Source organism: Lepus europaeus, chromosome 1, assembly GCF_033115175.1.
Source record: "Lepus europaeus isolate LE1 chromosome 1, mLepTim1.pri, whole genome shotgun sequence".
Lineage (NCBI taxonomy): Eukaryota > Metazoa > Chordata > Mammalia > Lagomorpha > Leporidae > Lepus > Lepus europaeus.
This window is the reverse complement of record NC_084827.1, coordinates 90,562,527-90,588,649: the sequence shown is the minus strand read 5'-3', so window position 1 is coordinate 90,588,649 and position 26,123 is coordinate 90,562,527. Positions and strand designations below refer to the sequence as shown.

At 46.3% G+C, this 26,123-nt stretch overlaps 1 protein-coding gene across 1 annotated transcript in view; it reads right to left on the bottom strand.

Annotated features, from left to right (window-relative positions):
* KIF5C (kinesin family member 5C) overlaps nucleotides 1-19,053 on the bottom strand; it is a 177,482-nt gene extending 158,429 nt beyond the window's left edge. The window contains exon 1 of the mRNA XM_062186550.1: nucleotides 18,890-19,053. Coding sequence (XP_062042534.1) covers nucleotides 18,890-19,015 — 126 coding nt within the window. The 5' untranslated portion in view covers nucleotides 19,016-19,053. The remainder of the gene's footprint in view (nucleotides 1-18,889) is intronic.
* Between the last annotated feature and the right edge of the window lie 7,070 nt (nucleotides 19,054-26,123).

The following is a 26,123-nucleotide window of genomic DNA, read 5'->3' as shown; positions in this document are numbered from 1 at the left end:
GAGGATAAGGTTATATAATATTTTTACTTTCCAGGCCGGCGCCGTGGCTCAACAGGTTAATCCTCCGCCTTGCGGCGCCGGCACACCGGGTTCTAGTCCCGGTCGGGGCACCGATCCTGTCCCGGTTGCCCCTCTTCCAGGCCAGCTCTCTGCTGTGGCCCAGGAGTGCAGTGGAGGATGGTCCAAGTGCTTGGGTCCTGCACCCCATGGGAGACCAGGAGAAGCAACTGGCTCCTGCCTTCGGAACAGCGCGGTGCACTGGCTGCAGTGCACCAGCCGCGGCGGCCATTGGAGGGTGAACCAACGGCAAAAGGAAGACCTTTCTCTCTCTATCTCTCTCTCTCTCACTGTCCACTCTGCCTGTCAAAAAGTTTAAAAAAATTTTTTTTTTACTTTCCAAATTCTACGTTTTATTTTTAATCATCTCAAAACATATGTGTGTGTATGTAAGGTTTATATTTGGAATTAAAAAGTAAAGAGAATTAATGAAAGGAAGTTAAAACTATTGAACACTATGATTACTTTCTTATTTATTTATTTATGTATTTGAAAGACAGAGTTATAGAGAGGCAGAGGCAGAAAGAGAGGTCTTTACTGTTTCACTCCCTAGGTAGCCTCAACAGCCAGAGCTGGGCTGATCTGAAGCTAGGAGCCTAGAGCTTCTTCCAGGTCTCCCATGCAGGTGCAGGGGTCCACGGACTTGAGTCATCTTCCACTGCTTTTCCAGGTCATAGCAGAGAGCTGGATCGGAAGTGGAGTAGCTGGGGTTTGAACGGATGCTGGCACTGCAGGCAGCAGCTTTACCTGCTACGCCTCAGCACCAGCCCCTGCAATTACTTTCATAATTTCTTTAATCTTCCTTCCCTCAACTTTACTTACATTTTTCTGAATAATAAGCTAGGATGTACAATTGACTACTCTTTTTAAAAAAATAATATCAATCAGCAATGCTATCACTCAGTATTGGTTTATTACATGTGTTACACACAAACTTATTTGAAATGTAAGCTTCAGCTGAAATTAGCCCATACTCTTTTGAAATGAAAATAATAGCTATGAGGTTATAATAATAATCCAATTTCTCTATAGCCTGGCTATTAGGGAAACACCAGGAAACAGACATTCAAAGAAAGAAGTCTCTTATTTCTTTTCATTTCAAGTCAATTTAGGTAAATTACAGACATTTCCTTTTCAGAACTGAGAACTACCAATAGAATTTAAGTGTGGTTCATTTATACTAATGTCTTCAATTTACAACTTCTTGGATCCTTCCTTCTTTATGATGCCAGCTTTTCCATTCAAATTAAAATAATTTTATAAGACTAGTAAGTAGCAAATCAAGAGAAGGGTGTTTTGTGTGTGGCTTCTACATTTTGGTAGAAGGGATCATTTCAAGGTGATCATTTTCTGTATATAATAGAACTCTAATTTCTTTCTTTTTGGCTCTGCCAACTCAACCACTAAATAGAGTTTGGATATTCCATACAAAACAATTTTTATTCTTTGGAAAATCAAACCACTCTGCAAAATCTGTCCCACCCTTAGAGGTGTTTGATGCCAATAAACATTTGGTACTATTCAAATAAATAAATAAAGCTTTAAAAAAAATAACTATGATATGCCAGTGTTATAGGTTAAATACACACAAACCAATTTCTTAAATGATACTCAACATGACAGCTAAAGCACCATAAAAGATCTCTGTGTTTGAGTCACTAAACCTATGAAATAGACAGGAGCACTTTCTATTTGATGTAAATTTTCAGGAAAGGAAATGTATCACGTATTCTTTTTGTTTTGCACTTATCTGAAAGACAAAACAGATAGAGATTTCCATTCACTGGTTTGCTCCCACACTTGCCTGCAATAGCCATGGCTGGTCCACACTGAAGTCAGGAGCCTGAAACTCTATCCAGGTTTCTCACATGGGTGGCAGGGACCCAAGCACTTGAGCAATTACCTGTTACTTCCCAGAGTGCACATTAGCAAGAAGCTGAATTGGAAATGGAGGTTGGAATTGAACCAAGGCATTCCAATACGGGATGTGGGTGTCCCAAGGGGCATGTGAATGGCAGTACCAAATGCCGATACCCAAGTGTTACTTCTTCTGTAGTAAGATAAGGGACAATATGCACCCAGGTAGTAGGCCCACAATCCATTCCTCTTCCTAGTGCCTTTCTTCTTTGTTTTGCCCAACTCAGATTCTCCCAACCTGGTGCTGGGTTTGCCAGTGATGCCCTAGGATGATGTGCCTGCTAGGTAGGCTCTTCTAGAACTAAAGATGTGCTGATCCCCGCAGTACATAGGACCCCCAGGACAGGAAGTAATGCTTTTTATCTGGAGTACCAAATCTCCCAGAAAGGCAGAGTAATGCAGGGAACAGTCAAGCAGAGCCCCAGGCCGTTTGGTATGCCCGAGATGCTGCTATGATGATGCAGAAATAACTACATCTGTGAGCATGTGAGGAGAGCCACCTCCAATCAATTCCCAGGCCAATGGATGGATGCTGGGGGCTGGGAGCCAGCAGTCCTTTCAAGTGCTTCCTTTCTCTACATAGCCCGGAGACTCCTCTCCCAGCAGCCTGACCCTGGGAGTATCCACTGGAAGCAATGTTGCAAATTAAAACCATTTACTAAGTAGTTATACCGTCAGCATAAAAGCCATACAAATCAGTGGGAAAACAAGGAAAAAAAAAAAATCCCCAAGATACATGAGTCCCAAAGCACTACTCTACAAATCATCTTTTCAACTGGTTCATCTCCTCGACTTCGAGAATGAATTCACCGCCAAATGGGATCTCCTCCATCCCCTTGTGGAGGCCGTGGGAATTAATGGATCCTTTCCTGAAAGTAATAGGATCAAACTAAAACGTTCACAGCATTTGGGCCCAGTAAATCTACTTCTGGAGAATTCATCTCTAGAAATAACTGCAAGGAGGAGAAGAGCTCAGTGCTGGCAGCTGTGCACAGCATCATCACCTACAGTGAGGGGCAGCTGGGAGTCCAAAGGCCAGTGACAGGCAATGAGATGGCAAGTGGTCATCTATCAGCCCAGGGGACATTCAGTCTGCCCCTGGAAAGTACAATCATAAAGAAATGACACAAAATGGAAAACCAGCTATGGGATACATTTAGGCAAAAAGAAATATACATTGGATATACATGCTTTAAATGTTGAGTGCCAAGATGGAAAGGCAGCTAGAAAAAAATAAAAGCAATGATGTAGGGGTTGCAATTATGGGGGATTCTGTTCCTGTGCTTTCATGTCACCATCATAGCTTTTTTTGTCATTTACAAAGGAGGAAAAATCAATTCTGTTTCACTGCAGACAGCAGGGACATGAGTGGGGGTGGGGAAGAAAGATTTTTCAGCACAAACTACTTCTCCCTAGAGCTGCCCAGCCTTCACCTGCAAGGCGACCTCTTCCACACTGACACCAGGACAAAGACACCTGGGAGCGACAAAGGCTGCCTCTCACATCAGCGCCTCCCATCCTGATGCCTCACTCTCAGCAGAGACCTCATGAGAGCACGCTATTGCTAACGGGAAACAGATCTCCAGTACACAAGGTCTCGTAATTCCTAACATTAGCGAGAGAATGGTGACAGAAAGTAAGAGGCAGATTCACAATCTCTGTGGTGTTCCTTGCCTGGAAATTGGAAACAGCTCAAAGAGGTACCAAGGAGCAGTGTGGCGGGGCGGGGCTCTGGGCCTGGAGGCCCTGCCCAAAGCCTGCTGCTGGGGGCCCATGGGCAGCCAGGAAGCAGGGTGGCATTATGACGTTTCTCAAGGTCAATGCACCCATGCCTCATTTGGAGTTCTCATTGTCACCGGTTACAAGCCCACTGCCGCAGAAGGCTTGTGCTTAATTACAGGACAAGGGAGGGGAGGGAGCTGTCCTCCCAGGTTCTCAGCCACAACCCTCAGGGTCCCAACACTTGCTTGGGGGAGGACAGGTATAAAAGCCATTCTTTCTCAAACCAGGTTGTGCTTTCTCTATAACCCCAACAAGGCTTTGTTTCCACTTCTCTTTGGGCATTATTTGCTTTTATTTATTTATTTTTACTTGTTCCCCTTGCCCAGGATCTTATGGTAACTGATAACAAGGATTGTGTCTTGCCCATCACAGTAAATCCATAATGCATAGTACTTAGCACACAGCAGGCCCTCAATATACCAAAGTGAAAGTGAAATTAATCAATGAAAAAAAAAATCAGACTGCTGCATCTAGTGTTAGAGCAGTACTGTCCAAGAGTACGTTAATGCCTGTTCCATATGCGAACCACATGTAAAACTTAAAATTTTCTAATAATCCTGTTTTTTTAAAAAATGGGTAAAAATAGGGTCAGGCATTTGGTCTAGTGGTTGAGACACCTGCATCCCAGAACAGAGTGCCTGGATTCAAGTCCCAACTCTGCTCCTGATTCCTGCTTCCTACTAATGTGCACTTGGAGGCAGCAGGTGATAGATGGCTCAAGTAGTTGAGTCCTAGCCACCCACACAGGAGAACTGGATTGAGCTAGTTCCTGGCTCCAGCCTCAATCTTTGTAGGCATTCAGGGAGTGACCCAAAAGATGGGACATATCTCTCTCTCTCTCTGTCTCTCAAATATAAAAGAAGTGAAAAGAAAGTTGTGAAATCAATTTTATTAATGTTATTTAACCCACTGTATCCAAAATATTGCAATTCCAATTTGTAATTAATGTTTAAAAATAAGATACTTTACATTCTTTATTTTGTACTAAGTTTTCAAAATCTAGTATATATTTTACATCTACCACACACATCCCAGTTTGTGCTATCCACACTGCAAGTGCTAATAGCGGCTACCATACTGGACAGCAAGGTGTTAGAGCAAAGCCCCAAAAATTCTTCAGTGCAGGATGGGTGTTGTAGCATATCACGTAAAACCACTGCCTGCAACACAGGCATCCATACAGGCAACAGTCATATTCCTGGTTGATCCACTGGGATCTCCCATGTGGGAGACTGGGATGAAGCTTCTGGCTTTTGCCAGGCCCACCTCTAATTTGGCAAACATCTGGAGAGTGATCCAGCAGATGGAAGATCTGTCTCTGTGTAGTTCTAACTTTCAAATCAATGAATAAACCTTAAAAAAAAAAAAAAAAAAAAAGAAAGGAAGAAAAGGAAAAAGAAGCCACTTGGAGTGCACATATCCCGTATCAAAGTGCCTGGGTTCCACTCCCAAATCTGCTTCCTGCTAATGCACATCCTGGGGACAGCAGGTGATGGTCCAAGTACCTGGGTCCCTGCCATGCACATGGGAGACCCAAATTGAATTCTGGGCTCCCGGATTCAGCCTGGCCCTCTGTCATCTGTCTCTGTCTCTCTTTGTATGTCTGTCTCCTCTGTCTCTCTCTGCCTTTCAAATAAATAACAAATAAAATTTATTTTACAAAATAAATCCTCAGGCAAGTCTTTACCAACATCCATATTTATTAAGGAAAACCTAACAAACATGTGAACAAGTTTTGTGACTCTGCGGATATGTACTTGAAGTATTTTTTCTCCCCACTTGCTTGAACAGATAATTGGTAGGTTGTGTTGTTTAGTGGAGTAATTATTCCTGAAAAGCTAAATACTTCCCTTCTAAAGTCTACATTTCACAAGTATTATATAAACAAACTATTAGTCGTTACGAGCTGATGACATTAATAGCAGGGACCTAGGAATGCCAGAAATCTCCCCTAGCAGTCAGTGACCTCTCCCGCACTGGGTAGACAAGTTTGCTCTCCATGGGAACAGCAACACGCCAAGGTAGGACACAGGCACCAATAACCTCAATACAGGAGCCTGGCCAAAGTCAGGGAGGAGGCACCTCCCACCACCATCCTGCAGTCCAACCTATTGGGAGCCCTGAGACCAGTGCAGGTGGATCTGGCTCTGTGCACCCAGGTGAGCTTCTCCATTCAGCAGCAGGCAGAGAAGACAGGAAAAACAGCTCCAGGGAGCCAGCCTAGGAGCCACATCCTGCAGCAGGAAGCACTGCCAGCCAGGAACCAGGACCCCGACCATTTGTCCCTCTCCAGGGGTGAGGCTATGAAAGGGGAACAGAAGTCCCCTCCCCTGTGGCTAAGCACAGTTTCTGATGTCAGCTGGCTTTGCTATTGCTCCAGCTTCCCAGGGGCAAATCAGTAATCTCAGAGGAGCCAGGTGGCAGACAGGTCATCTAGGGGAGAACCACGGCACCGCCTCCCCAGAGATCTGAAGCAGACTGCTCTGTGTTTCCTCAGAGGAGCTGGAAATGGGAGCGATCACTCACAGGGAAGCCAGAGAAGGAAGACTCTCTGAGATGTATCAGAAGTATGCAGCCAAGATCTTGAATAAAAGCCCTCTAAAACAACAGCACTGATCTGCAGCTCTTAAGGCCATACCCTGGAGTCAAAGGAGCTAAAATATAAACTACTGGGATTTGTTTTCCTATTGACACTTTTTTTTCAAACTGTGTCTCCTTCAAATGTTTTTTTAGGGGTGGGCATTTAGGCCTAGCGGCTACGGTGCTTGTATCCCGTATCTGAGTGCCTGGGTTTGAGTCCAAGCTCTGGCTCCTAACTCCAGCTTCCTGGGAGGCAATAGTGATGGCTCAGCTAACTGGGTTCCTGTCACTAATGTGGGAGACCTGGATTGAGTCCCCAGCTCCTGGCTAGGGCCTGGCCCAGTCCCAGCTGGCTGTTGCAGGCATCAGGGGAATGAACCAGTGGATGGGATTCCTCTCTTTCAAATGAATGAATGAATGAATGAATACATAAAAAGTGAAAAAAAATTTAAAGTTCTTTTTTAAAATGAGAAAAGGAATAAAAAAAAAAAAAAGAGAGAGAGAGAATGACAAACCTTTTCCCCTAAAGTGTTGGGTTACAATGAACTCTCTTCTCACATACACATTTTCCCTTTAGTTCTGGGATGTACTTTCTGTGATTCAAGTCCTAGGATTCAAGGACTGGAAAGGGAGCACAAAACACACCTGGACACCCCTGAAATAATTACTCCAGTGTAGTTGGCACCAGTCTAATAAGGGTGGGGACTAAGGCTGGAAGGCAAATAAGATATGAAGATATTTCCAAAAGTTTATGGAAAAGTAGAACTTAAAGATAAGTTTAGTTTGGTGCAAAAATATTTCGGAATCCATGTCATAAAATGTATCTTCCATGAGCATTTTGAAGACCCCTTGTATTCATGGATTTCAAAGTAAATCAAAATAAACTCATCTGCAAATCCCATTTTACACATATGCCTGTTTCCCTGACATTCACACAGCTGACTAAGGCAGAGGGAAGTGGCAGCAAAGGGAAAGCCTTTGAGAAGCTCTTTCAACAGCTTTCCAGGCGACCCTGCAGCACTGGCATTGGCTGATTAACAAGTATAACTGGGACGTGACTCTTGGTAGGGCAGATGGGCTGGGAACCTTGATGCGCTCTGATTGCTCGGTGTGCGTCTCCACGGTCACACAATTCTCTGTTAGACAGCTTCTCACAGCCAGGGCCTCTTCTCACAGTGTCAAGGTCAACGCACCCGAGCATTTCTTCCTCTTCATTTGAAATCAACTGTACCTGCCATTCTAATTTGAGCAAACTAACTTAAAAAGAATTTGTGAAGCAATGGGTAGAATTTGTCTGGATATTTGACAGGAAGGAGTTAGTGTTAACATTTTAGTTGGGATAATTTTATCATGGTTTTTTAAAAAAGAGTTCTGACATTTTAGAGACACATATTAAAGTTCTGGGATCAAATCAAGATGTGAGACTCTGTTTTAGAAGACTAATGAGGTTTGTGAAAGAAATTAGAAAGGAACAGAGAAATCAAGAATAGCCATGTGCTGATGATAGCTGTTAAGGGCTGGCATTGCTGCACTGTGGCACAGTGGGTTAACTTGCCTGCAAAGCTGGTATCTTAGATGAGTGCAGGTTCTGGCTGCTCCACTTCCAATCCAGCTCCCTGCTAATGTACCTGGAAAGCAGCAAAAGATTGTCCAAGTGCTTGGGCTCTTGCCACCCACGTGGGGACCTGTAAGAAGCTCTTGGCTCCTGGCTTCAGCCTGGCTCAGCCTTGGCCATTTCAGCCATCTGGGGTATGAACCAGAGGATGGAAGATCTTTCCTCTCTCTCATTTTGGTATTCTTTATACTCTGATATGTTTGAAATTTTATATATATAATGTATGTTAAAATTATATATAAAGAAAGAGACAGACAGAGACAGGGGGCGGTGGGGAGGGAGAGAGAGAGAACCTAGTACTCAAGAAGGAAGAAAAAAAATTTCTCTGGAGATTTTCTGAGATGGCTGCTCTATTCCACCCCAGCTTCTGCCCAGCATATATCACTGGCTGCTCAATGTTAGCACCAAGAAAGGGTTCAACTGTCCTATTTTCCTTTAAGACTACAATCTTGGTCTCTATCTCTGTCTGCCTCAAGAGAGAGATTTAGTTTCTGATCAACTCCAAGAAACAACATCCTTTAGGATATTGAAACTGACAAGACACAGCCTACACAATCCTATGGTTACATTAGAAGTCTGAAGGCATTGCCCTGTCCTAGATCTGGGAGTTAGCAGTGCATGACCAAGGGCACATTCTTGGTAAGAATTTAATTTAGCTCAGGTATGAAAGGATGCTTTATAAGACAAACTAGCAGCTATTCCGTGGGATGAGCAGAGAAGTAAGAGTATAAAACAGAGGCATTTCACCATCTCTAAACTGTTTCCTCTCAAAAACTGTAGATACGTGAAAAATATCTTCTGTATCTCCTATTACCCAGCAATCCCAATTTCAGGGGATGCATTCTAACAAAATAATTGGGTAGGTGCACAAAGGGGTGTGTACAATGATGCTGGTCACAGCTTTATTTATAACAAAGGGTGGGGTGGACTTTGACACATTTTAAGATGCCCGCATCCCATGCTGGATAGCCTGGATTCAAGTCCCAAGTTTGCTCTTCATTATTAGTTCCCTAATAATGTGCATATTAGTTTCCTTATTAGTTTCCTAATAATATGCATATTGGGAGGCAGTGGGTGATGGCTCAAGTGGCTGGGTCTCTGCCATCCCAGCCCTGCCTAGCCCTAAGCGTTGCAGGAACCTGGGGAGGAAATCAATGAATGGGAGCACATTTTCTCTCTCTCTCTCAAATAATTTTTTTAAAACAAAAAAGACAAAAACCCAAATGTCCATAAGTAGAAAACAGTTAAAGTATTGATTAGACAATAGTGAAATTATATGAAACCTCTGAAAATGCTGATGTCTGAAATATATCATTAAGTAAAACAGTGGATTTTAAAACATTCCATAAAACTATATTTTTGTTTTAAAATGAAGTATGTGTTTAATAATAGAAAAGAGCTAGAATACATAATAAAATGTTAACTGTGGTGCTTTCTGCTTAGTAAAATTAAAAGTGGTTTTGACCTTCTTTTGCATGATTTTTCTGCACGGCTGGAATCACTTTCAACGAGCAAGCAATATACTGCAACTCTCCCCAGCGGGCGGGGAGGGGGAGGCTATTTCTTTTAAGAGGATAACAACAAAACCATCAATATGCCTACAGTAAGGAAGACAAGTTGCCAGAGCTAGACAGAGGTCAAGGTGAAACTCAAATAACCTAGGCTCTTACAGCCAAGGAGGTCAGTTCTTTCAAAGGACATCTTGCACTGAGTAGCTACTCTATTCCCTGCACCGTTCCAGGCCTTCCAGAGGAAATGAATAGGGCACAATTTCCTACCCTCAAAGGGATTTCCACCTAATTGGAGAGCAGGGCGTTGACCCAAATAAGCGGAAAGCACTTCAAGGGGAGTGCAGAGTACAGAGGGTGCACAGGGGAAGGGCTGATTCTACTTGGCAGGAGTGGAAGAGAGGGGCTGGTCAGAATAATCCCAGAGGCTCTCCAAAGAGCATGAGGTGAACGCATGCGCGTCATGCTGGAGTGCTTGGAGGGCGGTTACCCCAGCACTGGCAGGTGTGAGCAATTTTAGGGAAGGCGAGGCGGAGAACTGAGCAGCCTAATGTTTTGGGGAAAGAAAGCACATTTGAGGGCCGGTGCCATGGCTCACATAGTTAACCCTCCGCCTGCGGCACCAGCATCCCATATGGGCGCCGGGTTCTAGTCCCAGTTGCTCCTCTTCCAGTCCAGCTCTCTGCTGTGGCCCGGGAGGGCAGTGGAGGATGGCCCAAGTCCTTGGGCCCCTACAACCGCATGGGAGACCAGGAGAAGCACCTGGCTCCTGGTTTCGGATCGGCACAGCGCCAGCCATAGTGGCCATTTGGGGAGTGAACCAACGGAAGGAAGACCTTTCTGTCTATAACTCTGTCAAATAAAAAAAAAAAAAAGCACAGATGATACATGGAGTGAAGGGTGTGGCAAGGGAGGTGGTGCAGAGTATGGGATGCCTTAAGTGCCCCACTGAAGCACCTGGGGTCCTCCCTGGGGGCACAGTGCAGCAAAACCCCCAGGCTATGGGCCTTAGGGTAATGTGCGTTTTCTGAAAGCCAGCTGGGGACCAGCCCCTGTGCTCAGCACTGTAGGGGCATTAGCCGGGTAAACACCACAGCAGTGCTAGCAGGTGGAGAGTGTCGCTAGCCCCATTTCACAGGTGAGGAAATTGGAACTGAGCCTGGTGCAGCAATCTACCCTGAGTTCACACAGCTAAGAGGTGGCAGAGCTGTGAGTGCACTGGGCTGTGTGTCACTCCCGCCCAGGTCTGGTGCTGGGGATGTGCCACGATGGACCTAAGACATCCTTAGACAAATCTTCACAAAATCAATTCGAATCCTATTACAAGGAGCTTAGTTGATATGCAACTTTTGGGGAAAGCTCTCTCAGCCACAAAAACATGATTTCATGAAAAAAATCCAGGAGAAATAGGATGAAATTGGATCTACCAAGAGGCTTTTTTTTTTTTTTTTTTTTTTTTTTTAACTAAAGAGAAACCATTAGGGAGCAGGTAATTTTGTTTTTGCTTTCTTAATAAGTAGACACGGGTGAGAAATCTAAAGGGACTAAAGGGAACCAAAGGTGGGGGCAGGTCTCCAACTCTGAGTACAGAAGAGCTGAGAATGGAAAACACAGTCATTGAATTGGGGAGTTGGACCAGGCAAGCACAGGTGGAAGCAGAGCGAAATCTACAGATACTCATATTATTTAGGGAAATGCAGAAATTGGTACTGGATGCCAACAGGGAAAACAGGAGCCCTCAACCACCCCCATTTACTAAGCATCTGTACAACCAGAGCAAAGGAGACAAACAGAAAAGGCTCCTGCCCAAGAAGCTTACAGTTTGTATGGGGAGCACACACCCGTGCACACACACAATCTTATACATAGAAGAGACAGCTAAAATAGTCTACAACTAAAGGTGAGCTCTGCCTTCAGTGCCACAAATCAGATGAAAAGAGTAGCGTCTCCAAGCAGGAGAATGGGGTAAACAAATGCCTAAGAAATGAAAAGGGTTTCCAAGGGATAGCAAGGAAAAGGCAGCAATCCGGGGAGGCAGAGCTAATTCTGCAAATGAGGGAAATTATACGGGGATTAGGAAACATGGAGATAATAACTAGCATTTATTGAGCATTTTCTCTATGCCAGACATTATCCAACCACTTCATTTCACTTCATCCTAATGACCCTGTGAGACAAGCAGTTACTACCTCTACTTTAAGTATGAGAAAACTGAGGCCCAGAAACTCTAAAAAGCTCACTGCTAGCTAGTGAATCGCACTCAGTTTTGTCTGACTCTCCAGCTGCATCCAGCTGCCCAGTTCATTTAAGGAGCACCGACTGTGTATTCGCCGTGAATAGTGAGTGGTCTTTACTGCCACGTGCCAGGTCTGGCTACTCTGCTGCTTTGACTCACTCCAGGATTTCAAAAGGTGTCCGTATGGGGCCGGCAATGTGGTGGAACAGGCTAGGCCACCACTTGTGATGCCAGCATTCCGTATCAGAGTACAAGTCCAAGTCCTAGCTGCTCTGCTTCCTACCAAACTTCCTACTATCGCTACTGGGAAGGCAGCAGAGGAGGGCGCAACTACTTGGGCCCCTGCCAATGATGTAGGAGACCAGGATGGAGTTCCTGGCTCCTGGCTTTGACCTGGCCTAGCGCTGGAGGTTTCGAACATTTGGGGAGTGAACCAGCAGAAAGAAGATCCATCTTCTCTCTCTCCCCCCTCCCTCTCTCCCTCCTGTTTCTCCCCCTCTCTCTATTGATCTGCCTTTCAAACAAATACATAAACCTTTTTTAATAGAAGAGAAAAGGCATACTTAGAGGAAACCACTAATCCATTTTCAGTGACAAACATCTCTCCATTTAGAGCGCAGAGGAGTGAAACATTGCTGCATCTCAGCACATCTAGGTTAGAAAGCACTCAAAGTCACTGACAACTATTTAAGACTTTGGTTTAGAATGTTACTGCCTTTATGTAGGAATGGAACAAACACTTTGGAAAACAGTTTGGCAGTTTCTTACAGAACTAAACCTACAGTTATTATATGATCCAACCATCCTAGGCCTCGGGGGTTTTGCAAGAGAAATAAAAACTTATACTAACAAAAAATCCTATAAGCAAGAGTTTATTCAGTCTTATGCATAATCACCTCAAACTGGAAACAACCCAAATGTCTTCCAACAGGGGAACAGATAAATAAACTCTGAGGCATCCAGACAACAGAATACTATTAAGCAAAAAAATATATATAAATAAAAAAATGCATTATGGAATATATATGCATAAATAAATCCAAAAGAATCATTAAGTGAAAGAACCCAGACTCAAAAAGATACTTAATATATGATTTCATTTTATGACAATCTGAAAAAGCAAAATAATAGAAAGAGCAGAAAAGTGGTTTCCAGAGGGGTGACAAGAAGGATTTTTGCTCTTCGAATGATGAAACTGTTTTTACCTTGATTAGGGAGTTGTGTAGTGGGTACAGTAATGGCCCCAAAAGATGTCCACCTCCTAATCCTCGGATCTGTGAATATATTAAAGTGACTTTGCAGATGGAATTAAGGTTGCTAATCAAGTGACCTTAAAATAGGGAGATTATTTCAGATTATCCAGGAGGGCTCAATGGAATCACATGGACCCTTAAAAGTAGAAGAGGCAGGCAGAAGAGTCAGGGAGAGTGACATGCCACAGAAAGGCAGGAAAGGTTTGAAGCACAAAAGGGCCTTGACCCACCCTTGCTGGCTTTGCAGATAGAGAAAGGGGACCAGCGGTCTGGGACCTGAGTGTGGCCCCTAGCACACAGAGAACAGCCCCTGAAGACAGTCAGCACGGCAGCAGGGACCTCAGTCCTGCAGCCACAAGGAACTGATTCCTCCCTACAACCTGAATGAGCAGAGAAATGGATTCTCCCCGAAAGGACTGCTCTCCAGAAAAGAACACAGTCCTGCCAACACCTTCATTTTTGGCCTTATTCCTTCCACCCAGAGAACCAGCCAGCCCACAGGGCTTCTAACCGATGGAATCTGTGAGATAATAAATTGGGTTGTTTTAAGCCTTGGAGTTCATGGAAATTTGTCATAACAGCAAGAGAAAGCTAATATAGGACAGTTACAAAACTCACGTGTGTGCCAAAACCATGGCCTACACACCAACAATGTGGTATTAATGTAAACGACAAAAGTTTAAAAGTTCTTCCTTTGAAAGGCTGTGATTACTGGGGACAAAAGGAAAGTTCCAGGGTATGGCTCTGTATCTTCTTCAGACCCTAATCTGGAACGGTAAAGCAGGCTCCGATATGATCTCTGTCCTAGTCCCTGCCTTCCCTGCCATCTGCAGAGACTAATTAATACAAGCCTCCAAAGGCTGAGGCCGCTGTCCTGCCCCTGACAGCCGCAGCGTCTGTGGCTGCTGTTTAGCTTTTGGCCCTCAAGTCAGAACCATCACAGCCTCATCAGGAAGTGCCCATCTTTAAAAGATCTGCTTTCTTGGCACTGAGAACAAGAGAAAACTCCACAAGGGGAAACGCAAGTGTGAAAGTCCCTCTCAAAGAAGTTGCCTGGGAACTGGCCAAGTCAGACAGTTTCCATCAATACAGTTGCTTCAAAACCAACAGGCAGAACCCACAGTAGTGGATGACTCACCAGGATTTTAGCAGCTAATGGAATAGTACTCTGAGAAATGTGTTGTAAATCCAATTGTTTTCTCTGAAGAACTGATGTGCTGCAGGAGGGAGCCCCTTCTGGAAACACTAGCTCACCCCACCCTCTACTTCAAGCTCCTCATCAGTGCCATTAGCTCCTGATTTTCAACAAAGCTGAAGGCAGCTCTTTCCCGACTCTCCTATAGCATGCTAAGCATAATACTCGCCATCTTGCCAGGCCTGCTCAAAGGAATGGTGCTTCTCCTTACAAAATGTTTTTCATGGGGCCAGCGCTGTGGCACAGCAGGTTAATGCCCTGGCCTGAAGCGCCAGCATCCCACATGGGCGCCTGCTCCACTTCCGATCCAGCTCTCTGCTATGGCCTAGGAAAGCAGTAGAAAATGGCCCAAGTTCTTGGGTCCCTGCACCCGCGTGGGAGACCCAGAAGAAGCTCCTGGCTCCTGGCTTCGGATCAGTGCAGCTCTGGCTATTGCAGCCAACTGGGGAGTGAACCAACAGATGGAAGACCTCTCTTTCTCTCTCTCTCTCTCTCTCTATCTCTCTCTCTCTCTCTGCCTCTCCTCTGTGTAACTCTGACTTTCAAATAAATAAATAAAATCTTTAAAAAAAAAGATGTTTTTCACTACTCCCTACCACATAATCCAATTAAAAGTCCATAAAATAAGTTAAATATGCCAAGTAAAGATTTCAAGAATCAACAAAGAAATCAATAAATATCTATAAAGCACCTTCCACAGACAAGGTTCTGGAACATACAAGGGAGCAAAACATGGGTGGTTCTGGGCTCTACACATGGATTCCAATGTATTTAAACACACAACCAAAAATAATAATAATAATAATAATAATGTAAGGCCAGAAAATTACAAGATCATATACAAAACACATGCTAAGTAGAGAGACTGTGACTAGGGCATTCAGGGAAAGAAATCTTTGCATCGGAGCTGAAAAAAAAATGCAGAATGGCTCTTTGGTACAGCAGGTTAATCTGCCACTTGCGACACTGGCATCCCATACAGAAGCACTGTTCAAGTCCTAGCTACTCTACTTCAGATCAAGTGTCCTGCTAAGGCAGCAGAATATGGCCCAAGTTCTTGGGCCCTTGCCACCCATGTGGGAGACTGCATGGAATTCCTGGCTGCTGGCTTTGGCCTGGCTCAGAGCTGGCTGTTGAGGTTATTCAGGGAATGAACCAGTGGATGGAAGATCTCTTTCTCTCTGTCTCTCTGTCTCTCTCTCTCTCTCTCTCTCTCTCTCTCTGTTGTTCTGCCTTTCAAATAAATAAATCTTTGTCAAAAGTGCAGGAATGGTGAAAATGATTCCTCATGGCCATCTTCTTAAAAGAGAAACTTCACCTACAAAATCTCTCTCTTGGCATACACTTTCATAAGAATTAAACTGTACTTTAAAGAAAATATAAAGAAAAGGAGACCTTCATTTCAAACACACAAAGAATTTCTCAGATTCTGAATTTGGACTAACAACTGCACTGAAATTCACTTTTTTTCAAGATTTATTATTTATGTATTTAAAAGGCAGAGTGATAGAGAGAGATCTTCCATCTGCTGGTTTACTCTCTAAATGGCCAAAACAGACAGGTCTGGGCCAGGCAAAAGCCAGGAGCCAGGAACTCCATCCAGGTTTCCAACACAGGTGGCAGGAAGTCAAATACTTGGGCCATCATCTGCTGCTTTCCCAGGTGCATTGGCAGGGAGCTGGATCAGAAGCAGAGCAGCAAGACTCAAACCAGCACTCTGTTATGGGACGCAGTCACTGCAAGTGGTAGCTTAATTAACCCTTATGCCACAAGACTAGCCCGGGGAAATTCATTCTTTACTGGTCTCTGCTGAGAGTGAAGGTGACTGACATTTCTGGATAGTTCTGAGCTTTCCCAGTATGTGACCCTAGAAGCAAAGATGTCTGTGCCTACCTAGTCCATCTCCACTGCAGCTAAGCCACGTGGGCTGGTTCTGAATGAACTGACCCGTGGCCAATCTACTCTGTGTATAAAGCCTGACCCAGGCTGCCAGGACAGTTACCTCCAATAACTATCAGCTAAGATCAGGAAGGGCCCTACCATGTGCCAACCCAAGTCCCAACACCCTTCTGCATCTCACATTCCTCTGCTCTGTACACACACTCACGCAAAGATGTGTAAAAGCATGTTCACAGCAGCAGCATTCCTAGTAGTCCCAAGCTAGAAAGTCTACAAACATCCATCAAAGTTCACTGACGCACAAATTGCAGTACTTCCAAATCATGGGATATGGCACAATGGGGCTGGATTTGACAAGCATCATGTGCATCACAAGAAACACACCATACTGTATGTGAGAGACCATATTGCATAGTTTTATATGTAGAAAGTAAAACAAAGAAAAATGAGCCAAGTCAAAACAATGGCTACCCTTGGTGGGGGAGGAGATAGTTAGGGACTAGAAGGAGTACTATGGGGACTTCTGAAGTTTCTTAGTCTGTGAGGTAGTTATAGGGAGCATCAACGTTGTGAACGCCTAAAACCAGACACTTATGATATAATACTCTTCCATAGGAATATTTTATTTCAATAAAAATTTACCTTAAAAATGAAAACTGCCTGTTATATTCAAAGATTACAGTAGGATGAGAAAGACCACTTTATAGCTGAAGAGTATTGTATATATGCACATTCTTATTTTATACGGTGGCTTAGTTTTAATTTTCTTAGTCAACAATATATATACTTAGATGGGGATTACATCTTACAGTACTATAATACTCAAGAAAGTTACTTGGAGATTAGGATCTCTGCTTTGCATACGTATAAAAGAAGATGATTTATTAACCCGCTCCATTGGTCCTGGTGATGGGGGCGGAGGTTAAAGGGGGAAGTGAGAGAAGAGAAAGATGGGAAGAAGAGGAAAGGGGGTTTGGAGAGGAAGTGGCAAAAGAACTTCTTCAAATTGAAACCTCTGGGAAAAAAAACAGGGTCACCAGAACATGTCCTAATTCTGCAGTTACTTGTTTTAAAAAATTGTTACAAGCCAAGGGGCAGGGACTTGATGTCCCCAGGAACTCCCATAGCCTGGCTCAAGAAATCCCAGATAAGGCTGCAGGAAGAGCCTGGCAGAGAGCTGTAACCCAAACAAGCCACATGGGTACTAGTAAGTAGCACACAGAAATGTCACTAGCCCACAGCTGCCATTTATTGTAGAATTTCCCTTCCATCAATAATTGTACTATACATCTCCCCTGCAAGTTAACGCCAAGCAGAGAGAAAACCCTTTCCTCCCTCATAGGTCAGCAGTCAGAATGAACGCTTATCTACACAGCATTTGGAGGTCATGGTTTCCTGATGACTGTGAAAATGGGGAGAAGAGAAGGTGTCGTCAAGGGAGCTGCCTTCGCAAAGGAGGTACAGGATGAAGCCCCGAGGCCAGAGCTTCACCTCTGTTCCTCTGGCTTGCAGAGCAGCTTCCTACCCCTTGCACCTGCTGTCCCCCGGGCCCTTCACAGGGACTGCGGCAGACACCCTAGGCATAGATGCTGGTGTGTCGGCTTCTGTAGCTGGATGCAGGCCGGGAGGACTCCGGAGATACCCTCGGAAAACTGTCACCTGTCAATCACTTGACCTAAATACACCAGCCACTGGGAGAACGGGAGGGGGGGAGGGGGCTGGTTGGAGCATGCTCAGTGATCGGGATGACATCACTTAATCAATGCTGAGGACGGGAAGGCTGCAAGAGCAGCCTGGAGCGGGCTGCCAAGAACGTGTCAGCGGGGACCGGGAGGCTCCCATTAACGGGTCCCTCCCCACGCGGTTTGCATACAAAGGGCACCGTCAGCCACACACGCTAGGGACAGCGGACTGGAGGCAGGGCTGGCGGACTTCATCGGACATAGCCCTTTAAGAACTGAAACCCACTGGTGCTCCCTCCCCCACCGGCAGCCCAGGCTGCGGAGAGGGAGCTGAGTCGGGGAGGGGGAGGGGGGAAAGTGGGGACTGGAGACCCAGAGAGAGAGGGCCCTAGCCACACAAAGTAACTTCTGCTCTTGGCACAGAGGGGCTGCTGGGCTGCGATCTGCGCCCCCTTGCCATACAGATGCAAAAGCAGCCTCCTCTCCACGCCCCGCGAAGCACACCGCAGGGTCTGCGGACACCAGGTGCGGGGCTCGGTCAAGCGGCAGAAAGCCAACCCCGGCTCACATGCAGGGCAGCCTGGGTGACAGCAAGCAGGAGACACACAGGCCTCCTGGGGACGAGGGGGCCACCAGTGCCCTTCCCCAGCCCCCGCCCAAACACTCCACCGCACGCGCGCGGAGCAAGGTGAACCCCACGGCAGGGAGCCCGGGGCCTAGCCCTGGATTCTTCCTAAGCCTTTTCTTCTTCCCTGTTTGCTAAGGGCGTGAGAAGAGAGGCAAAGTGCTCGATATATCGAACTGAAGCCTGGAAGCATCCATGGAGCTCATAGCTCATGGGGGGCCAGGCACTCCTGCTAGGGGGTGACCTGAACACACTACCCACGCAGCGTGGAGAGTGTGGGGAACAATGGGCCCACCTGGGCCCCCACCTCGCTAACAATGGCGGCGCCGGGCTCTGCCTCGCCCCCTGCCCCCACCCCCGGGGCCCGCCCCGCCACCCAGGGGGTAACCACGGGGCGCGAGGTGAGGGGTCTCCGTCCTGCCCCGGGAGGGCGGCCAGCGGGGACGTCCGAAGGGGCGGCGGAACATCTCCGCCCCGTCCAGGGCGCCGGGACGCCAGCGGCGCGAAGCAGGAGGGGCGGCCGGACGCTCGGCCACTTACCCCGATCACCACGGTCTCGTCGCCTTTGAATTTGGGGATGAATTTGTCCCCGCGGAGGATCTCCGCCTCGTTGAGGGGCCGGAACCGGCACATCACTTTGATGCTGCATTCGGCTGGATCCGCCATCGCGGCCGGCTGCAGGGAGGGGGCGCGGGGATGGTGGGGGTGGGGGGCGGCTGGGCGCTGTGAGGGACGAGGCCGCTACCGTACCGCCCGCAGCAGGGCCGCCTCCTGCAGCCTCCCGCGGCGCTTCTCAGCAGGTCATCGCGAACTCGGCCGGCCGGGCAGCTCCAGCCGCTCCGAGCCCGGGACGGTGGACAGCCCCCCCGGCCTCCGGCCCCGCCGGCTGCAGACCCGCCTGACCTGGCTCTGCCCTGCCCGGCACCCCCGGCCCACCTGCCGGCGACCCCGCGGCGGGTCGCCCAGGCGATGCGCAAGGAGCGAGCCTCGCCCGGCTCAGACCTCCCGGGCTCCAGAGCGCCCAGCCATCCTGCATCAGCACCAGCGCGCTCCGCCGCTAGCCCGGCCCGCCCCTCCGCCCCGCCCTCCCGCTGCCCGCCCGGGGGCGGTGACGTCACCGCGGCGGTCCGCCCCGCCTCCGCCGGCCTGGAGCGCGGCGCATGCCGGGACACGTAGTCACTTTACTTGCAGGTGAAAGGTCCAAGATGCTTGGAATTGGCTTTCGGCAGGACATGGACAATGCCCAGGAGTGACCTCCGACAGCCTACAAGCCTGATAGAGCTGCCCAAGCCAAAAACAGGACAGGATGGAGATCACATCCAATATTCTAGCTCAAAATCTCTAGAAATAACCAGGTCTGGACCATCTCTTTACATCTTTTCCTGATTCCAAAGGAGAATCACACCCTATGACACATTCTGAGTGTTTTCTCTGTGCTTAAGAGTATTGAGGAGGGGTCGGCACTGTGGCGAAGCGGGTAAAGCCGCCGCCTGCAGTGCTGGCATCCCATATGGGCACCGGTTCTAGTCCCAGCTGCTCCACTTCTGATCCAGCTCTCTGCTATGGCCTGGGAAAGCAGTGGAAGATGGCCCAAGTCCTTGGGCCCCTGCACCCCATGGGAGACCCAAAGAAGCTCCTGGCTCCTGGCTTCGGATCGGTGCACCTCTGGCGGTTTTGGCCATCTGGGGACTGTACCAGTGGGTGGAAACCCCACACACACACACACACACACACGCCTCTCTGTAACTCTGCTTTCAAATAAATAAATCTCTTTTTTTTTTTTTTAAGTTTTGAGGAAAGTTGGGGGTGGAGTGGATAAAATCTGCATGGATATTTGGAAGCCAGTTACACCTGAAAATGCCTGTACACAGGTAGCACAGTTCATGACTCTGCTACCTATTTGGGGTCAGGGGCTCCTTTAACATCTGATGAAAGTTGGGTACTTTTGCCATATCAATAACAAAAAAAACCCACAAATACACTAGTTCCCACCCACAGCCTTAGCGTGCCATTTCAGTAATTTCGCGGCAACTGAAGACTGCCTGTGACTCCCAGGTTTAGGACATTTCAGTTACAGCACCTTTATGTAATGCCTCTTTGGAGCCCTGCAGAAGGAACAGAGCATACATTGGACCAAGCCCAAAGTTCTTTACTGGATACACCTGGCTCTCACGGTCAGATTTCTGCCTACTTATTTGGCCCCATCTCCTGCCCCTTCTAGTGTTGATATTTGTACCCTGACAAATAGCAAGCTGCCGGGGCTTGTAGCTTCCTATTTACCTCTTGGCCCACCTTTGATTGGCCTATTTATTCTACTAGAGTCACCCACCCATGCCCACTTCTAGATAAATATACTAGGGCTCTTAGGGTGAAAAGTAATAGAAACCCAACTGGAGCCACTGAAGTAAAAAGAAAATTTACCCAAAATGGATGCAACTAGAAACCATTATACTTAGTGAAATAAGTAGTCGCCAAAAGACAGATACCTTATGTTCTCTGTGATCTCTGGTAACTAACAGCATGATCTAAAGGTAATCTATGGAGCTGGCGCTATGGCTTAGCAGGTAAAGCCGCCACCTGCGTGCCAGCAGCCATATAGGCTCTGGTTCTAGTCCTGGCTGCTCCACTGCCTATCCAGCTCTCTGCTATGGCCTGGGAAGGCAGTAGAATATGACCCCAGTCCTTGGGTCCCTGCACCCACATGGGGGAACTGGAGGAAGCTCCTGGCTCCTTGCTTCAGATTGGTGCAGCTCCGGCTGTTGTGGCCATCTGGGGAGTGAACCAGCTGATGGAAGACTCTCTCTCTCTCTCTCTCTCTCTCTCTCTTTCTGTCTCTCTCTTTGCCTCTCCTTCTCTCTGTGTGTAACTCTGCCTTTTAAATAAATAAATAAATCTTTAAAAAAGAAAGGTGATCTATAGTAGTGAAACTGACACTTTGAGATGTTTTGATTTTGAACAGCCCTTCTCTCAACTGTTGAGGAACAAGGTTTTTGGTTATATATATATATATATATATATATATATATATACTATTTGTTGAACTCTTTATTTAGTGCGGGGATAATCTTATGAGTATAAAGTAAATTGAAAACAGATCTTTGTAAAAAAATAAGATCGGAAATAAGAGAGGGTGTAGGTAGAAGGCAGTGCAGGTAGGAGGGAGAGTAGGGTGGGAAGAGTCACTGTGTTCCTAAGTTTGTATATATTAGATGCATGAAGTTTGTATTTTTTAAATAAAAGGTTTCTAGGTTTAAAAAACTGTTTAATATGGCCGGTGCCGCGGCTCAACAGGCTAATCCTCCGCTTTGCGGCGCCAGCACACCGGATTCTAGTCCCGGTCTGGGCGCCGGATTCTATCCCGGCTGCCCCTCTTCCAGGCCAGCTCTCTGCTATGGCCCAGGAAGGCAGTGAAGGATGGCCCAAGTGCTTGGGCCCTGCACCCGCATGGGAGACCAGGAGAAGCACCTGGCTCCTGCCTTCGGATCAGTGCGATGCGCCGGCCACAGCGGCCATTGGAGGGTGAACCAACGGCAAAAGGGAGACCTTTCTCTCTGTCTCTCTCTCTCTGTCCACTCTGCCTGTCAAAACAAAACAAAACAAAACAAAACAAAAACTGTTTAATCTTTCATGCACAGAAATTGAATAGGACATATATATCCTGGGTTTGCTGTTCCAGTATGTTTTAATATTTGTTTATATTTACTTACCACTGTTATGTAAATTATCAAATATTAATATTAAAGTTATTCTAGGGGCCAGCGCTGTGGGATAGCGGGTAAACCTGCTGCATACAATGCCAGCATCCCATATGGGCACCAGTTTGAGTCCTGGCTGTTCCATTTCCAATCTAGCTCTCTGCTATGGCCTGGGAAAGCAGTGGAAGATGGTCCAAGTGCTTGGGCCCCTCAATCCATGTGGGAGACCTGGAAGAAGCTCAGTTTTGGGGCTGAGAAATCTCAGGAAGACTATGATTGGCCTGGTGTTATGTTGGTGTCCGCTCCTAGAGCGATCAAGTAGAACCAAAGGCTTCGTAAGACCATGGAGGAATTCCATGCTGGGAAGCTTCCCAAAAGAAGAGGAATACTATTTCCAGAAGCAGGGCACCATGCTGCTCTGTTGGCAGAATAATTGGGGGTCCCCTTTCCTCTAAGGCTCAGCTCAACCCTTGTTCCTTAGGAAGACTTCCTTGACTCATTAAATACTCACCCAAGGCCAGCAGCACTCCCTGATGTACCTGGAATCTCCTATCCTGTCTCTACCACTATTTTCAGCAGTGATATCTGCCTCACCTTTGTGTTGTTGGCATCTAGCACATAGTAGGTAGCATATTGCATAGGGATTCCACCCCAGGCAGAAACTATACTTCTGTGTGAATCCAGGTCCCACCATTTATTAGACACATGACTTGTGGCAAGGTATACAATTTCCTTAAGACTCATGTCCACGGGGCCAGCACTGTGGTATAGTGGGTTAAAGCCCTGGCCTGAGGCACCGGCATCCCATGCAGGCGCCACTTCGAGTCCTGGCTGCTCCTCTTCTGATCCAGTTCTCTGCTATGGCCTGGGAAAGCAGTGGAAGATGGCCCAAGTCCTTGGGCCCCTGAACCCAGGAGGGAGACCCGGAAGAAGCTCCTGGTTCCTGTCTTCAGATTGGCGCAGCTCCGGCCGTTGTGGCCGTCTGGGGAGTGAACCATCAGATGGAAGACCTCTCTCTCTGCCTCTACCTGTCTCTGTAACTCTGTCTTTCAAATTAAAAAAAAAAAAAAAGACTCATGTCCTCATGACTACCATTGGAATAACAATTTCATCTCAGATGTTTTGAGGAAATTGAAAGAAATAATGCATCTAAGCACCACACATGGTGCCTTCATGTACATGGCATAAGTTCTTGAGTGTTAGATAGTATTATTTTTAAGTGCTAAACAAATGATCATAAAACAACTGAGTTATTTAGTTAATTTTAGGAACACATATGTTGCCTAAATCTAGGCACACATGGAAATACAAGTGCCCTGCCCAGCCTAGAATACAGACCTTCCAAACTTCACTTTTATGAACCACTGTCGGCAGTACCGGTTTGATATCCTCTCCTAAGATACAGGGAAAGCAGATGAAGAAAGGCCCAGGTGCCGTTTTCTTGTGTTTTCCTGTTAAGTACACACAGCTCTTGAGCTGGAACTCCGACCTTCTGTCTCCATGGTCAGTTTCATAATATCCTGAACAGGACAGCGATAGCCTCAGTTCCCCTGGCCTTGGAGTGGCTGCTATGAAAAAAAGTCCAGAAGCTCACACACACTAGATCTGTCTGAGTTCAGAGCCGTGGATAACCCGGATGAACAGAGAGGTCCTGTCGGTCACAGATCTTCTTTATTCCATCCGTCCATCAACTGTTAACTCAGCAGACGACATTTGCTCTCACTCTACACATTTAGATTAAGTGAACTTTTCTCCAGAGGCTGACCATACCCTCCCCACTACATTGAGGGGAAGTTGCAAAATAAGTTGCTGCCCCCAGACAACTTAGAAATAAGACAAAGTACAGAGGAAGAAGTGATCAGAAGTGTTTAAGAAGGCTTAATAGAGGAAATGAACTAAGCAGGATTCCAAACAATTTAAAAAGTGCACCAAAGACAGGCAACAAAATAAAAAGCAGATCAACTTAACTACATCAAAATGTACAACTTTTCTTCATTAAATGATGCTGTCAAGAGAGTGAAAGGCAACCCACAGAATAGAAGATATTTGCAAATCGTATGTCTCGTAAGGGGTTGGTATACAGACTATATAAAGAAAACTATAATTCACAGCAACCATACATATTTTTTTTTCTGACTGACAGGCAGAGTTAGACAGTGAGAGAGACAGAGAGACAGAGAGGTCTTCCTTCCATTGGTTCACCCCCCAGATGGCCGCTACAGATGGCGCGCTGCGCTGATCTGAAGCCAGGAGCCAGGTGCTTTCTCCTGGTCTCCCATGTGGGTGCAGGGCCCAAGCACTTGGACAATCCTCCACTGCACTCCTGGGCCGCAGCAGAGAGCTGGACTGGAAGAGGAGCAACAGGGACAGAAACCGGCACCCAAACCAGGACTAGAACCCAGGGTACCAGCACCGCAGGCAGAGGATTAGCCAAGTGAGCCGTAGCGCCAGTCACAGCAACCATATTTTTAAAATAGGCAAAAGACTTGAATGATGCTTCTCCAAAGAAGATATACCAATGGCCAATAAGCACATGAAAATATAGTCAAAATCCCTACTCTTTAGAGAAATGCATAGCAAAACCACATTGAAATACCACTTCACACTCTTTAGGATGACCATGTAAAGAGAAAAAAAAAAGTGAAAAACAACAGCATAAACAAAATAACAAGTGAGGGTAGGGATGTGAAGAACTGAAACTCTTGTGAACTGTTCATGGGAACATAAAAATGATGTAGCTACCATGGAAAAAAGTGTGATAGTTCTTCAAAACCTTAAAAATAGAATTATCATACAACCTAGCAATTCCATATTGTTATATACTCCCAAGAACTGAAGTCAGGTATGCGAACATATTTGTACCCCATGTTCACAGCAGCAATTCAAATGCCCATCAACTGATGAATGTACAGACAATGAAATATTCTTCAGCTTTACAAAGGAAAGAAATTCTGGGGGCTGGCACTGTGGAGTAGTGGGTAAAGCCAGCGCCTGCAGTGCTGGCATTCCATGTGAGCGCTGGTTAGAGTCCTGGCTGCTCCACTTCCAATCCAATGCTCTGCTATGGCCTGGAAAAACAGTAGAAGATGGCCCAAGTCCTTGGGTCCCTGCCCCTGCATGGGAGACCCAGAAGAAAATCCTGGCTCCTGGCTTCAGATCAGCCCAGCTCTAGCCATTGCGGCCATTTGGGAAGTGAACCAGCAGATGGAATACTTTCTCTCTCTCTTTCTCTCTCTCTCTCTCTCTCTCTCTCTCTCTTTCTGCCTCTGCCTCTGCCTCTCTGTAACTCTGCCTTTCAAATAAATAAATATATATTTTTTTTAATTCTGACACATGTTAAAACATGGATCATCCTTTAGGACTTTATGCTCAGTGAAATAAGTCAACAAAAGACAAATACTGTACAGTCCCACTGATATGAATGTTTAGATATGGATTAAGTATTCACCAGTTGGAAACTTGGTCCCAGTGTGATGATGTTAAGAGATGATGGGACCTTTAAGCGGTAGAGCCTGGTTGGAAGCCATTGGGATGTTTGCCATCAGGAGGAATTAAGGTAGATTTTATGGGACCTTGAGTTAGTTCCAGTGAGAGGGTTGTTGTAAAAAGAGCAAGACTGACTCCTATGCCCTCTCTGGCTTCCTGTCTTCCATATGATTTCTCCCTCTCACACCCACTCCTTCTGGGATGCATCCACCATGATGTGGTTTAGCCAAAAGGCCCTCACCAGAGCTGGCGATATGCTACTTGGCCTTCCACTCTCCAAAACTGTGAGCTAAGTGAACTTTTTTCCTATATGAAGAATCCAGCCTTGATTATTTCACTATAATAATGGAAAATAGACTAATACAGTGGAGTAGCTAGAGAGTCAAGTTCACAGACATGAGAAGTAGAATGGTGGTTGCCAGGGGCTGCGAGGCAGGAGTGAATGGGGAGTTATTATTTAATAGGTCTTGAATTTCAATACAGGAAATAAAGAAAGTACTAGATATGGATGGGTGTTGAGGATGGTTGCAAAACAATGTGAATGTATTTAATACCACTGAACTATACACTTACAAATGGTTAAGATGGTAAAT